This window comes from Meleagris gallopavo, chromosome 30 (assembly GCF_000146605.3).
Source record: "Meleagris gallopavo isolate NT-WF06-2002-E0010 breed Aviagen turkey brand Nicholas breeding stock chromosome 30, Turkey_5.1, whole genome shotgun sequence".
Lineage (NCBI taxonomy): Eukaryota > Metazoa > Chordata > Aves > Galliformes > Phasianidae > Meleagris > Meleagris gallopavo.
This window is the reverse complement of record NC_015040.2, coordinates 1,230,099-1,242,146: the sequence shown is the minus strand read 5'-3', so window position 1 is coordinate 1,242,146 and position 12,048 is coordinate 1,230,099. Positions and strand designations below refer to the sequence as shown.

Below are 12,048 nucleotides of genomic sequence, written 5' to 3'. Positions count from 1 at the left end.
AGACAAGTGAACAGACAATAGAGGAAGAGAAGCTGGACTCTGACTCTGTAGGAGTAGAGAGCGTAAGCGATCAGAGTAGCAAGCGCTGCCAAGGCCTGGGAAAGCCCTCTAGTGGGGAAACAGCGGAGAGAGGCGCAGGTGCGGAAGGCAAAGATAGCAAAGAAGATGCCAAGAAAACAGAAGACAAAGCTAATTCAGAGGAATCCCCCGCTACTAAAGAGTCCTCAGCCAGTGAGGGCGGTGATCAGAAAAAGAGGTTTGTTTTTCTCCGTTATAGACCAGATGCTATCTTTTGTCACGGGTCGTTAAGTGATGCCAATAAGCCGTTTCCTTCAATTGGCCACCACGCCTGCTGAAATTGTAGCCTATTCCTAAAGAATCGGTTTGATTTCTCCTTGTGCAGAATTGTTGTTGTTTTAAACACAGAGGGTTTGATTTCTTTCCTTCCTCAACCTTCAAAGGTTGTTTTCTTAAATTACTCTGATTTGTAAACTTCTTCCTAATATAATTCTGTTTAAGAATCTGACTCCCCTTATTTCATGTCAGATTACTTAAATCGAGTATATAAAGGTGTATTTTTGTTTGCAACGTATTTTCTGGTAGGTATTTAATTTTAGCTTTTTAAATAATTGATAAGTAGTCATTATTCTCTCTGACTCGAGTAACGTGTTGTTTTGTCTTTAGCCCTGTGGAGGAGGACAGAGATACAAAGCTGATCTCAAAAGACGAGAAGGGTACGTATCTTTAAAAAACAAAACTTGACATTTATGTCAGTGAAGCTCCTTTTGTGTTGGATGGGGTCTTTTGTTCTGAAAGCTTTGAAGTCTCTGCAGTTCTTAAATATCATTATTTACTTATTTTCTTGGATTTTTAAAGATGCAGTTATGCCAAAAAGTTCTTCTCTTTGATACATTTTACAAAGCTTTGCATTGTGCCCTTCTGTTTGTGTCTTGATCTCCAAAGGTAGACGCTAATCTGTGACAAATATGTCCTTCATGGCACTGAGGATACCAACAGCTGGTAGTGAGTCCAAAGCCTGCTGTGATTGGTTTACTTGTGATTCTTTAAACCATCTCCTGCTACGTGAAAATAATGTACAGTCTTGTATTCATGTACTTAAACATCACAAATGCTCAAAGTTTAATGCCTTCCAATTGGATTGATGGTTCTGAAATCTTCATCTACTCAAATCCTGCTTACAATGCCAGTATGCATGATAAGCAGGATGGGTATTTCTGGATGAGCAGTGCCAAGTGAGGCCTTGCCTGCTCCTTCTTCTCATCGTGTTTCTTCCTTTTAATGCACATTCTGCTGAGTCTTTACTTCTCTTTCCTCTTTTCTGTTCTCTTACCACTCCAAGGCAGAAAGCTTAGAACTGCCTTGCGTGCAGCAGGGAGTTCAAGGCAGTGAGTGCTGAAATCCCAGCAGTTCTGTAATTGGCAAGAAGTTCCTTAGGAGATCTGTCTGTCTGCTGATTGGAAAGGAAGGATTTGCATGGTTTGAGGTTTTACAGCACAGCCTGAACTCGCCATCAACTGCTTCCACCCAGATTTTGGGTTCTGTCTGTCTGTGCCAGCTACCAGACCTCGCCATTAGCTCCATCCACATCTGTTCACCTTTCATCCATATTTTTACTCTTATTTCAGGACATTTAAAGGGCCATTTAACAGGTTCTATTATTTACCCAGAGACTGCAGCACATTTTGGGCCACGTCATCTTTCTTTTAAGAGATTGTTACAAATCCCAGCATACTTTCACAGGAACTTGTACAAATGTGACAGCGTTCCCCGCAGAGCTCGTGTTTGCAGCAGGAAGGTGGCAGCTCTCACATGAAGAAGTAAGAGACAGAAAGATACCTGAGTAAGGAGAGCGTTTCAGATTGCTTTTGAAAGATGCATCTCCCCTTTGATGACATTCTGAGGAATTCCTTCTATCGCCAAAAGGGTGTTGTAGAAGCAGATAGATGTAGGGAGACCTGCTGCACTCCAGTCACAGAAGCCTGTGGGACTGAATGCTGTGAAGAGCAATACAGAGATCTTAAAGAGATTTCAGAGGAGATTGGGATAGTGTCCTGGTGTGAGCTCCACGCAAACAGGCAACCATCAAAACTTGCATAAATCAGACTGTTTTAAAAAGGGATAAAGGTTATTCCCTGTTTGTTTGGTTTTTCTCTCAGTGAAATTACAGAGGAGCTGGCCAGGCTTGCTGGTTGCTCCTTAGAGAGATGAGCACAACACAATCACTCAGCAATAACAGATGTTTATAGAAAGACATCATCTCTCACTCTCAGTGATAACATCTGTGAACATTTAGCTTGAACCTTTCTTAATCACTGGACCATGAGTTCTCAGACTTGGCAATGGTGAAGTCACTTATCAAACATTGACCAGTTCAGATGTCACCCTGGGTGGATGTTCTGTAGTTCCTGCATAGCTGAAGAATGCTGACCCTTTTCTGACTGCAGTAACTGAGGTCATAGCTGAACTGTTCATACCCTGAACATGAACTACATGCAGGCAGACACTTAGGAAAATATGTTCTTGCTTTTATGGTGAATGTTTTCCTTGAGAGGTGTGGTTAATCTGCATGCAGTTGTAATTCCTTAGGAATCAAGGAGACAAGGGCAAGACACGAGTACCTGTGGGTGCTGACTCGGTTCCCACAGCCCTCACAGGTCTTCAGTCTTTTCCTGTAAGTTCCAACGTGCTGGGATGGTCCAGACACGTTCTGAAGGGCCACGGTTACTTCATCTCTGCAGTTTCTTCCTTGAGGAACGATGGAGGGAATAACATCCCTCTGTTGCACGTGACAGAGTTTGTTGTTCCATCTTAGAGGAGTTTGGACTCCTCATTGCCTTCAGGAATACGAGTTGTTGGGAGATGACGTTTTTGCTTTACTTTGTGATTTGAAAAATGACATTTGTGGAACTGTTCTTTTTTAAATATGGGAACAGTAGAACTAATTAGGATCCGGGGTGTGGTTTTGTTTGTGTTCCTAATTAGGTCGCACTGCTGGCGGTTCTGGGAGAAACTTTTGGGTGAGTGGACTTGCTTCCACTACCAGAGCTACAGACTTAAAGAATCTGTTTAGCAAATATGGGAAGGTAAGGTTGGTTTGTTTGTTTATATTCCCCTCAGTATAAACTGTCTTTAAGATTTGGTGTGCTTCTGTTGCTGAAAATGTCTGTGGGATTGTAGAGGGAAGAAAAACCTGCATGAGTTCATGCCAAATGGCTGCAGTTTTATTTTATCTCTTCCAAACAAAAACAAAATTCCTTTTTCAGTCCTTATATAAACTGACAGCGACTGCTTACATATTCTCTGTGTCCTGTGGTGGTGTCTTTACTCATTTGAACCCACAGTATCAGTGAACGCTGCTTATTAAATACATTCCTAGGACAAAGTAGGATAATGCAGTATTTGATAATGTGTTCACTGGGGCGTACGTGAGGAATTGCCTCAGTACCTGAAGGTTTGCCTTTGTCTGAGGTGGATAACTGCTTTAAAATGCGCTCACTTGGGCATTGGTATGTTCTACTGCGTTTGTTATGAATGTACTCCATCTCAGCTGGAAAATGGGAAGAACTAGTTCAACAGGAAACTGCCGTCAGAGCTGATAGCATTTGTTGCACAGAGCTGATTCCTAAGGATTTCTCTCAGAGCTCTGAAGCCCACTTATGGGCACACTGCATCTGCACTGCAGAGTGCAAGCTGTGACCTGACAGTACTGAAATGGGTTAAGTGTGTCACAGCACTGGGTTTGACAGTCAGAAGAGTAACAGAAGCTTCTTTCCCCGTGTCAGTTAAAAAATGCAGCGCTGCCCCTCCATTCATCTGTTCAGAATTCCATCTGGTGAGCTGGAATGCATTGATCATAGAGATACCACAACGTGTTAAATGCTTAAGAAAAAAATAAGCTCACCTCCCATTTGCAGCTGCTTAGCTGCCACAATAACGTGTAGTCACGTAAATAAAACTATTTGCTACAAAGCACTGATGGAGGTTGAAACTTCCAAGCAGTCAGTGCCCATCTGCTAAATAAATCAAGAGCTCAGAAGTGCGTTCCGTGCTCAGCTCCACTTTAATGCGACGGCTCTGTGCACACACTGGTGTGAGTGAGTGACATTTATAAAGCAGGTGTTCTGTGCAGGCTTTTCCAAGTTGTTTGTGGGGGGGAAACTCCTCTTTCTTAAGCAGAGCTGTGGATGTCACTCTTTGTCATCCTCAGTGGTGACACGAAGACGTCATTTTGCGTGGCAGCAGCGTGCCCTGGGTTGCACCAGGGATGCTCTGTGAGTGTTTCGTGCTGCTAAGGCTGTGCCCTCGTTGCTGTGAGCATAACACGTTGTTTTTTGGGAAAGGTGGTTGGTGCAAAGGTGGTCACCAATGCCCGCAGCCCCGGCGCGCGCTGTTACGGCTTTGTCACCATGTCTACAGCTGAGGAAGCCACAAAGTGCATTACTCACCTCCACAAAACGGAGCTACACGGGAAGATCATTTCTGTGGAAAAAGTGAGTATTGATCCTCTAAGATTTCTCGCCGCCATCGAGTTGTACGCGTAATTGAAACCACGATCTCAGCTGATGTGCAAAATAAATTTCAGGCAAAAAATGAACCTGCTGGGAAGAAACCAACTGAAAAAAAGGAGAATGAGTCGAAGAAAGAAACAGCCAGCGAGAGGTACTGCCTTAAACATTCCCTGTCCAGAGCTGTTGCAGCTCTCTGTGTTGATTTGTCAGGAAAAACACTTAAATAGAACTTTTATGACAAACATCCCGAAAGTGACAAGTGTGTGTTTGGAACTACTGCATCTCAGCGAATCAAAACTGGGTTTTGTTAATTTAATTCTCTCTTCCTGAATGTCAATCTAATCTATATCAACATCTGCCTGTAGGCCTAGCAGTAGTAAAAGGGATGAGAAGTGTGACCAAAAAGACGACTCCAAAAAGGCTGAAGAAAAAGATGAAAAAGAAAGGAAAGAGAAGGATGAACAGAAGTCTGCTTCATCGGATCAGCCTAAATCTTCCAAGTCAGGTAATATGGCTGTTCTTGTTTTCACAGTCAATCTCTCATAGAATCATAGAATCGCAGAATTGCCTGGGTTGAAAAGGGCAACAAAGATCACCTGGGTCCAACCCCTGCTGTGTGCAGGTCGCCAACCAGCAGCCCAGGCTGCCCAGAGCCACATCCAGCCTGGCCTTGAGTGCCTGCAGGGATGGGGCATCCACAGCCTCCTTGGGCAACCTGTTCCAGTGCCTCACCACCCTCTGGGGGAAAAACTTCTTCCTCATATCCAACCTAAACCTCCCCTGTCTCAGTTTAAAACCATTCCCCTTGTCCTGTCACTATCCAAGACTGGATAGTCTTGGAGGAGCACTGACATTTTGTCAGCCTTAATGGTGACGCTTAGGATAGCTGTAGTGAAGAAATGCATTTTGAGCAGGGGTTTAAAGACCCGTTTCACATTGTAGAGGAGGTAACTGTGCACAGTAACGAGTTGTACGTTATGTAGCGTTGTTATTTCTTACACCTCTTTCTGCTCAACCTCTGCTTTGTATAGGGAGTAAAGGAACAGAGAGAACGGTGGTAATGGATAAATCCAAAGGAGAACCTGTTATCAGTGTGAAAACATCAACTACATCAAAAGACAGAGTAAGTCTTCTGCATGGGAAGCACGGCACATCGGTTTTCCTTAGAAACAGATCAAGAATCCCACTAAGCTGCACGTGCCCTATGCTTGTCCTACTGATCAGACTAATTAGGGTTTCTGTAGTGCGGATTTAGCTCTTAATTAGTCAAATATTTTTCATATGGCTGATAATGTATTCAGCAATGAAATCTTGCCAAACTAAATGTGGGAAGGGAAGGTCTTCTGTTATTATGTTGTGGGTCTGCAGTGTTTAAAAAAGAAAAAGAAATAGAAAAATGTGGGGGCAGAGCTTTGAGATGTGTGTGAATGGAAACAGAGCGCTGCGCGTAGCAGTTGGCCTTTTGTAAATGCACTCTGCTGAGTTTCTGTCCTTCTGTATTAAATGCAGAGTGTTAAGAGCCAGGATCGCAAATCGGAGAGCAGGGAGAGGCAAGGCATTGTGCCCTTCGACAAGATCAAAGCTCAGAGGAAAATGAGGGAGGCCGAGCAGCGCCGGTAAGAGCAGCAGTTAGCTTGGCTGAAATCTTTTTTTCTTCCTAGGAGCCATACAGTTTTCTTTTAATTAAAATGACCAAGGGAGAAAATAATTCTTTTATTTGATACTTTATTTGAGTAGAAGCAATGAGGCATTTGGATTCAACTCCTCCTGTCCATATCGGATTATTTACCCCCGCGGGTGGGTTTGATGGGAGCAGTGAGATCGCTGTAAATACAAATCACTGCAATTCAGAGGAGTTCAACAAATCTGCAGTCACTGCGGTTTTATTTAATTATTTTTTTTTTCCTTTTTAACTTCCTTTGTTGAAATACAAATCCGTAACCTTTCATGCTGCTAAAACAGCACCCGTGAGCGTCGGGAGAGGCAGCAGCACCTGCAGACCATCCGGGAGCGCGAGGAAAGGGAGAGGCTTGAGATCGCTCGTGAGAGACTGGAAATTGAAAGGCAGCGGCTCGAGAGAGAGCGGATGGAGAGAGAGAGACTGGAGAGAGAGCGGATGCACATAGAGCACGAAAGGAGGAGGGAACAAGACCGCATCCAGCGAGAAAGGGAAGAGCTGCGACGGCAGCACGAGCAGCTGCGCTACGAACAAGAACGCCGCTCCGCCATGAGAAGGCCGTATGATATTGATGGCAGGTAAAGGCAACGTGAGGGATGGGAGGAGGGCGCTTGGCTGCCCGGCTGTGGCTCCAAGCTGCCCTGCAGAGAGCTGTCTGTCTGCTCGGAGCTGCACTCACTGCTTAGCCTGAGCTGACTGTGTAAAATCTCAGTTGTGCTCCTCTGTCTGAGTTCTGTTCCTGCTTCTGAGCTTTTTTACACGCGTTTTTGATTTGTACAGTTTGAAAGGAAGGGACAAATATCAAAAGTCACAAACTGGATTAAAACAAACGTATTCTTTCTGTCAGGAGGGATGATCCATACTGGCCTGAAGCGAAGCGGATGGCGATGAACGATCGGTACCATTCTGACTTCGGCCGCCAGGACCGCTTCCACGACTTCGACCACAGGGATCGTGGCCGGTACCAAGACCACTCATTGGACAGGTTGGTGTTACCTCTGCTGTGCTGTCTGAAATCAAAGGGCAAAGATGTGTGCAGCATCACATTTTTGCTGCCTTTTCTTTACTGGGTGTTTCTTCTGCACTTCCTTTTTTAAGCGTGATTTAGGAGCTGTGGAGTTTCTCTTGTGAAACGGAAGAGAACTGTTCTGTGCCACGAGTTAAGCATTTGTTAAGCACCTGCTCAGTGTGCTGGTGCTGCTGTTTTGCAATTTGTAAGCTTTTGAAAAAAAAACCAGCTTTTGAAATAAGATTGTAGCATCTTAATGGAGGATATTGTTTCATTCTTCTGGGCTAGCTGGGTTTTCCAGGAATCTCAAGCGTTGTGGCTTCCCTGTGTTCCTACCCCATGTGCCTCTTGTAGGCAATGCTGGCAGCACGTGGAAACAGGATTTTCTATCTGTGATGTGTAGATACTGTTACAACGGCAGTGTGTTTTCCAACCACAGTCTGATTTTAGTTGTCTGTCTGTAGGAGAGATGGATCCAGGACAATGATGGGGGATCGCGATGGACAAGTGAGTTGCTTTTTATAAATCTGTAGAACTATCTCAACTCCTGCAACTTGGTTTGCTGTAGTTTCAGATTAAAATTACAGTATCTGTCAGTGACGAGATTGCCTTGTTTTTGACTTGCTGTAAAAGTCAGGTACACAGCAAACAAAACAAGCTTGTCGGAGAGGTGGGTGATAAGAGAGGGTGTTCGGAGAGGGCACAAGAGGGCTGAGCTGTGGGACTGCGAGAGACCCAGACAGAAATGGGCAGAGAGGAATATCATGAAGTTAACAGGGAGAAACAAGGACAGAGTTGGTTCTGGGCGCTCACACAGGTGCTTTGCCTTGCAGCATTACCCAGATGAGCGCCACGGGGGACCTGAGCGCCACTCACGGGACTCCCGGGAGAGCTGGGGCAGCTACGGCTCTGACAGGAGGATGAGTGAGAGCAGAGGGATCCCCCCGCCCTCAAGGTCAGTGCTCTGAGCTGTGGTTCTTCTCCTTATGCGCTTCTTGACCTGATTCTTTTTCACAAAGCTCCCTCCTCAGCCCGTTCTCTGCCAGGTGCGCTGCACAAGAGTGGCTCTTCCAGCTCACTTCACTGCAGTAGTGCCAGGTGTCCCGTTGGGTTCTTGCTGTCGTGCAGAGGTGTAACTCAGGCTCTTCCTGCAGAGATGGCCGCGACTGGGGGGACCACGGGAGGAAATTTGAAGGGCACCAAGAGCGTTCGTGGCAGAGCAGTGTGGATGGAGGGATGATGGGACGGGATCACGAGAGATGGCAAGGTAATGCTCCCCACGGGGCGCCTGCTTGGACACAAAGCAAACAATTCCTGTGGATATAAAGGAATCACTTCACTCTTTTGTAGGTGGAGGTAGAGGGAGACCTGGCCACGTGATGCACCGTGGAGGCATGTCAGGGTAAGGAGCTTAAAAAGAGCAAAGCATTTCTTCGTCTTCCATTTCCTTTCCTTTCTGAGTGAGTCCCTTGCATTTAAATGAGCCAGAGAAGCATTTTTAGGGGATTATCAATTATGCAGTTAGTTAGTGAAGTGTCAAGGGATGACAGAATATTCCTGTGGTTCATAATGCAGCACATGACTTATTTCAGCCTGACTACTCGGGTCACAAGAAAACAAACCCCAAACCATCTGCCTCACTTTGCAGGCGAGGAGGGTTCATGCAAGGCGGGAACCAAAGTCAGATGATGCACGGAGGAGGGATGCAAGGAGAAGGATTTGCTGGCCAGGAAAGAGCAAGCAGACCCAACGATCCCCGGTTCAACCGTCGCTACTGAATGTTTTAATTTTTAATGCTACGTGGCAACTGAAATTGATTTGTCACCCAGGGTTACCATTCCTTGGAGCTCATGGGTCACTGTAAGTGTAATTTTTTTTAAGCTGCTGCCATATTACATCACTCAATACAATGTGAACTCATTTGTTTTGTAATGTGTTGTTCATATCTCATTTAAAAATGTTTGTTAATGAAGCATTCCATTTTCCATAAATAAAAAACAGTTTACAGTTAATGGCTTCAGTCGTCCCTGGGACACCGATTTGTTTGGCCACACGCTGAAGCACAGAATGTTCTACCCAAGGTGAAATACCCAAATGCCTTTGCACTTTCAGCAGCAGCGTGCTCCCAGCAGCACACTGACACACCACATTACTTTAGGAGTCTTAATTAAACACTGCAATTTAATTTTTTCATGCTGGTGATGATGCTAGTTAAAGTTTGGACAAAGTGAGGGCAAGGATCTTTTTCTCTTCATTTCATGGTGGGAGCTACACCTGCTTGGCCTCTGCTACATCAAGGCAGTCCAAAGCTGCTCCAATCCCAAGACCTACATTTCCCCAGCAGTCCTTGATGGAGATTAGGAATGGCTCTGAGCTGTGCCTGGGTATCTTTGGCTGTTTTTAAAAATGCAGTCAACACTGGTGCAGACAGAGCTGCTCCCTCAGCACAGAACTGTCGCTCTGCACACGAGCCACGCTCTGCTGAGCCACCTACCACTAGGAAGACACGAAGCAATGGGTGCAGTTTGCGTGCCAAAACCAACCCCAATGAAACAGGAGCTTCCAAAGTCCTTTATTGTAGCCCTTGCTTGGCTGAGCTGCCCTCCAGCGGGACCAGCACAGGACGGACAGAAGTGCAGAGCTGCACCCAGAGGACGTGCTCACTTGACGAGGTCCTTCACGTACTTCCAGCCCTCCGCCGTGTACTCGCAGGCCCTGCTGGGAGCCACAGACAGGGCAGACATCACCGTGTGCACCCCTGTGAGGAAAGTGGAGAGTTATCCCCAGAAAAGCATCACTCAAGGCAAATTTCCTATCGTTACCCTAGCGCCGTGGGGCTCTTCAGACAGAGGGAAATGTAGATTTGTGTTAAGGAGCTTGAGGCCGAGTACAGCTTCACTGTCCCAACAGCACAAAGTTCAGATGACCACAAGGTTACAACAAACTGCAACTTGGAGAATTCAATTTCATTTCATGTCACAGGAATGGGGGTTGTTTCCCCGCAGCTCTGTGACGGTTATCTGCTGCCCCATAAGAACTATCAATCCTTGTCAGGTATTTATGACACGTTTGGCCTTCAAACATCCCTAGCTGTCCAGCAACTATGGGAACGCTCCTGTGAGAAAACAGGGTGAGTTCAGGCACACTCGTGTGTGAGAACAGTTCTGTGGCCGCACTCACTTGGATTTCACACTTGAAAATGAAGGTGATGAGATACAGTGAACTGCCCACAGTCACTGCGTGTGCTGGTGGTGGAACCTGGAGGAACTCTGCTCCTACATCCAGAGCTCCCACCACATCGTCGCTCTTAGAAGGCAGTACTGACACACCACCGAGATAAGATGATCTTTTGAGTTCCTTTTCAACCCAGGCCATTCTATGATTCTTTGACAAGCTGATCGCTGTTGGCCCCTTCCCACAACTACATGAAAAGTGATTTTACCTTTATTCCAGGAATCAGAGGGGGAAAAGTCCAAGCTTGGAGTGGGCGGGAGCTGGAAAGAGAAAGAAATCAGCAGTGGGGGTGTCAGTGGGACAGGGCTGCCTCACCTGGAGGGGCTTTGGGACTCAGATCTCAGAGGTGCTCCCTTCCCTAAGCCTCAAAGAGCATCAGCCATTGCCCTGAGATCTTGGCTGAGGGCTTGGCTCTTTTCTGCAGCACACAGCAGAAGGGAGGTGCTTCACACTGAGGTGCTGCTGGCAGCTATAGGTTTGTTAAAATAGACTCCAATATGGAAAAGACTTTTTGGCTCCTGAAGATTTTAAACACTTAAAGGGCCTCTCAAGGCAATCTGAATTCAGCCCGACAAACCAGGAGAATCTTGGCCTGAGCTTTTAAGCCCAAAGAAAAGCCTAAAACTATTACTGCACACTGAAACCTCCCTCAGAGCAAACCTGCAGTCCCCTCCTTGACCTGCCTGGGCTCATTGCCTCTTTTCCTCCAATTAAGACCTGGGAATTCTCCCCACTACACTGAAAGTCCTCCTCCTTCTGTTTCAACCCTCCTCAAAGAGCCCTCAATGCGAAATCCAGGTTCAACAGCAAAACTGCCAATGTCACTGGAACCTGAACCATCGTCCCAGTGTGTTCTGCTCCACATTATCTGCTGTGCTCATCTCTGCACCCTCACCTCCCATCCTCACCTCCCAGCCCACGTAACTCGTCCACTCTCTGACTGCAGGAGGCAGAGCTGCCTGAGCCTTTTTTAGGGCTTCAGCGCCTTCTGCACCGCTGCCCAGCAGCCCCTGATCGTAGGCCACGTACACAGCAGCTCCGGCCAGGCTTCCTTTGATGACAAACCTGAAGGAACCAAAAGCAGCCACAGTTCAGTTTGAATCAGGAGTGACACCGCATCTCTCTCGGGCAGCTAAGAGCAGAGGGGTCACCGTCCCTGGAGGCGTTTGAGAGCAGATGGCTGCTGCTCTGCCATCCCTTCCCCGACACCAAACATCCCTCATCTGTCAGAAATCTGCTCGCGCTTTGTCTGCATCTCCGAGAACGGGGAAACACCACAACTCTGAGCAGAGAACGGCCGACGCGGAGCTTTGGTGAAAGCAACGGAGGGACTCAGCACAGAACGGAGCCCTCAGACCCCGCGGCTCTCCGTGCCGCTCCTCCAGGGGCGTGACCCTGCCTGCCCCCCGCCAGCGCCTCACCGCCACCGTTCTCACCGCCCGGATGAATGAGACGCACAGCAGCAGCGAGCGAAGCCCGGCCGACACCGGGCTGCCCAGCAGCGCAGCTTTATGGCAGCTGAGCCCCGCGCCCCGCTCGGCCCCAGTTCCCTCTCGGAGGGGCCGCACGCTGAGGGCACCGCGCCGGGCCGGCACTCC

General features: G+C 47.0%; 2 protein-coding genes across 2 annotated transcripts in view; one reads left to right on the top strand and one right to left on the bottom strand.

Annotated features, from left to right (window-relative positions):
* The window catches only part of LOC100540096 (scaffold attachment factor B1-like), a 29,399-nt gene extending 20,171 nt beyond the window's left edge, over window positions 1–9,228 (top strand). Inside the window, exons 5-19 of the mRNA XM_031557079.1 lie at window positions 3–256; window positions 685–734; window positions 3,004–3,104; window positions 4,362–4,511; window positions 4,604–4,680; window positions 4,895–5,034; window positions 5,561–5,652; window positions 6,039–6,145; window positions 6,492–6,785; window positions 7,055–7,192; window positions 7,681–7,723; window positions 8,050–8,171; window positions 8,371–8,483; window positions 8,567–8,618; window positions 8,865–9,228. Coding sequence (XP_031412939.1) covers window positions 3–256; window positions 685–734; window positions 3,004–3,104; window positions 4,362–4,511; window positions 4,604–4,680; window positions 4,895–5,034; window positions 5,561–5,652; window positions 6,039–6,145; window positions 6,492–6,785; window positions 7,055–7,192; window positions 7,681–7,723; window positions 8,050–8,171; window positions 8,371–8,483; window positions 8,567–8,618; window positions 8,865–8,994 — 1,863 coding nt within the window. The 3' untranslated portion in view covers window positions 8,995–9,228. The remainder of the gene's footprint in view (window positions 1–2; window positions 257–684; window positions 735–3,003; window positions 3,105–4,361; window positions 4,512–4,603; window positions 4,681–4,894; window positions 5,035–5,560; window positions 5,653–6,038; window positions 6,146–6,491; window positions 6,786–7,054; window positions 7,193–7,680; window positions 7,724–8,049; window positions 8,172–8,370; window positions 8,484–8,566; window positions 8,619–8,864) is intronic.
* A 536-nt stretch (window positions 9,229–9,764) lies between these two features.
* Window positions 9,765–11,541, bottom strand: MICOS13 (mitochondrial contact site and cristae organizing system subunit 13; the record flags this gene model as incomplete). The annotated part of the gene is made up of 3 exons (XM_010724842.3): window positions 9,765–9,974; window positions 10,659–10,710; window positions 11,359–11,541. Coding segments are annotated over 3 exons (333 nt in total), but the record flags the coding sequence as incomplete, so codon positions are not given.
* Window positions 11,542–12,048: the final 507 nt, after the last annotated feature.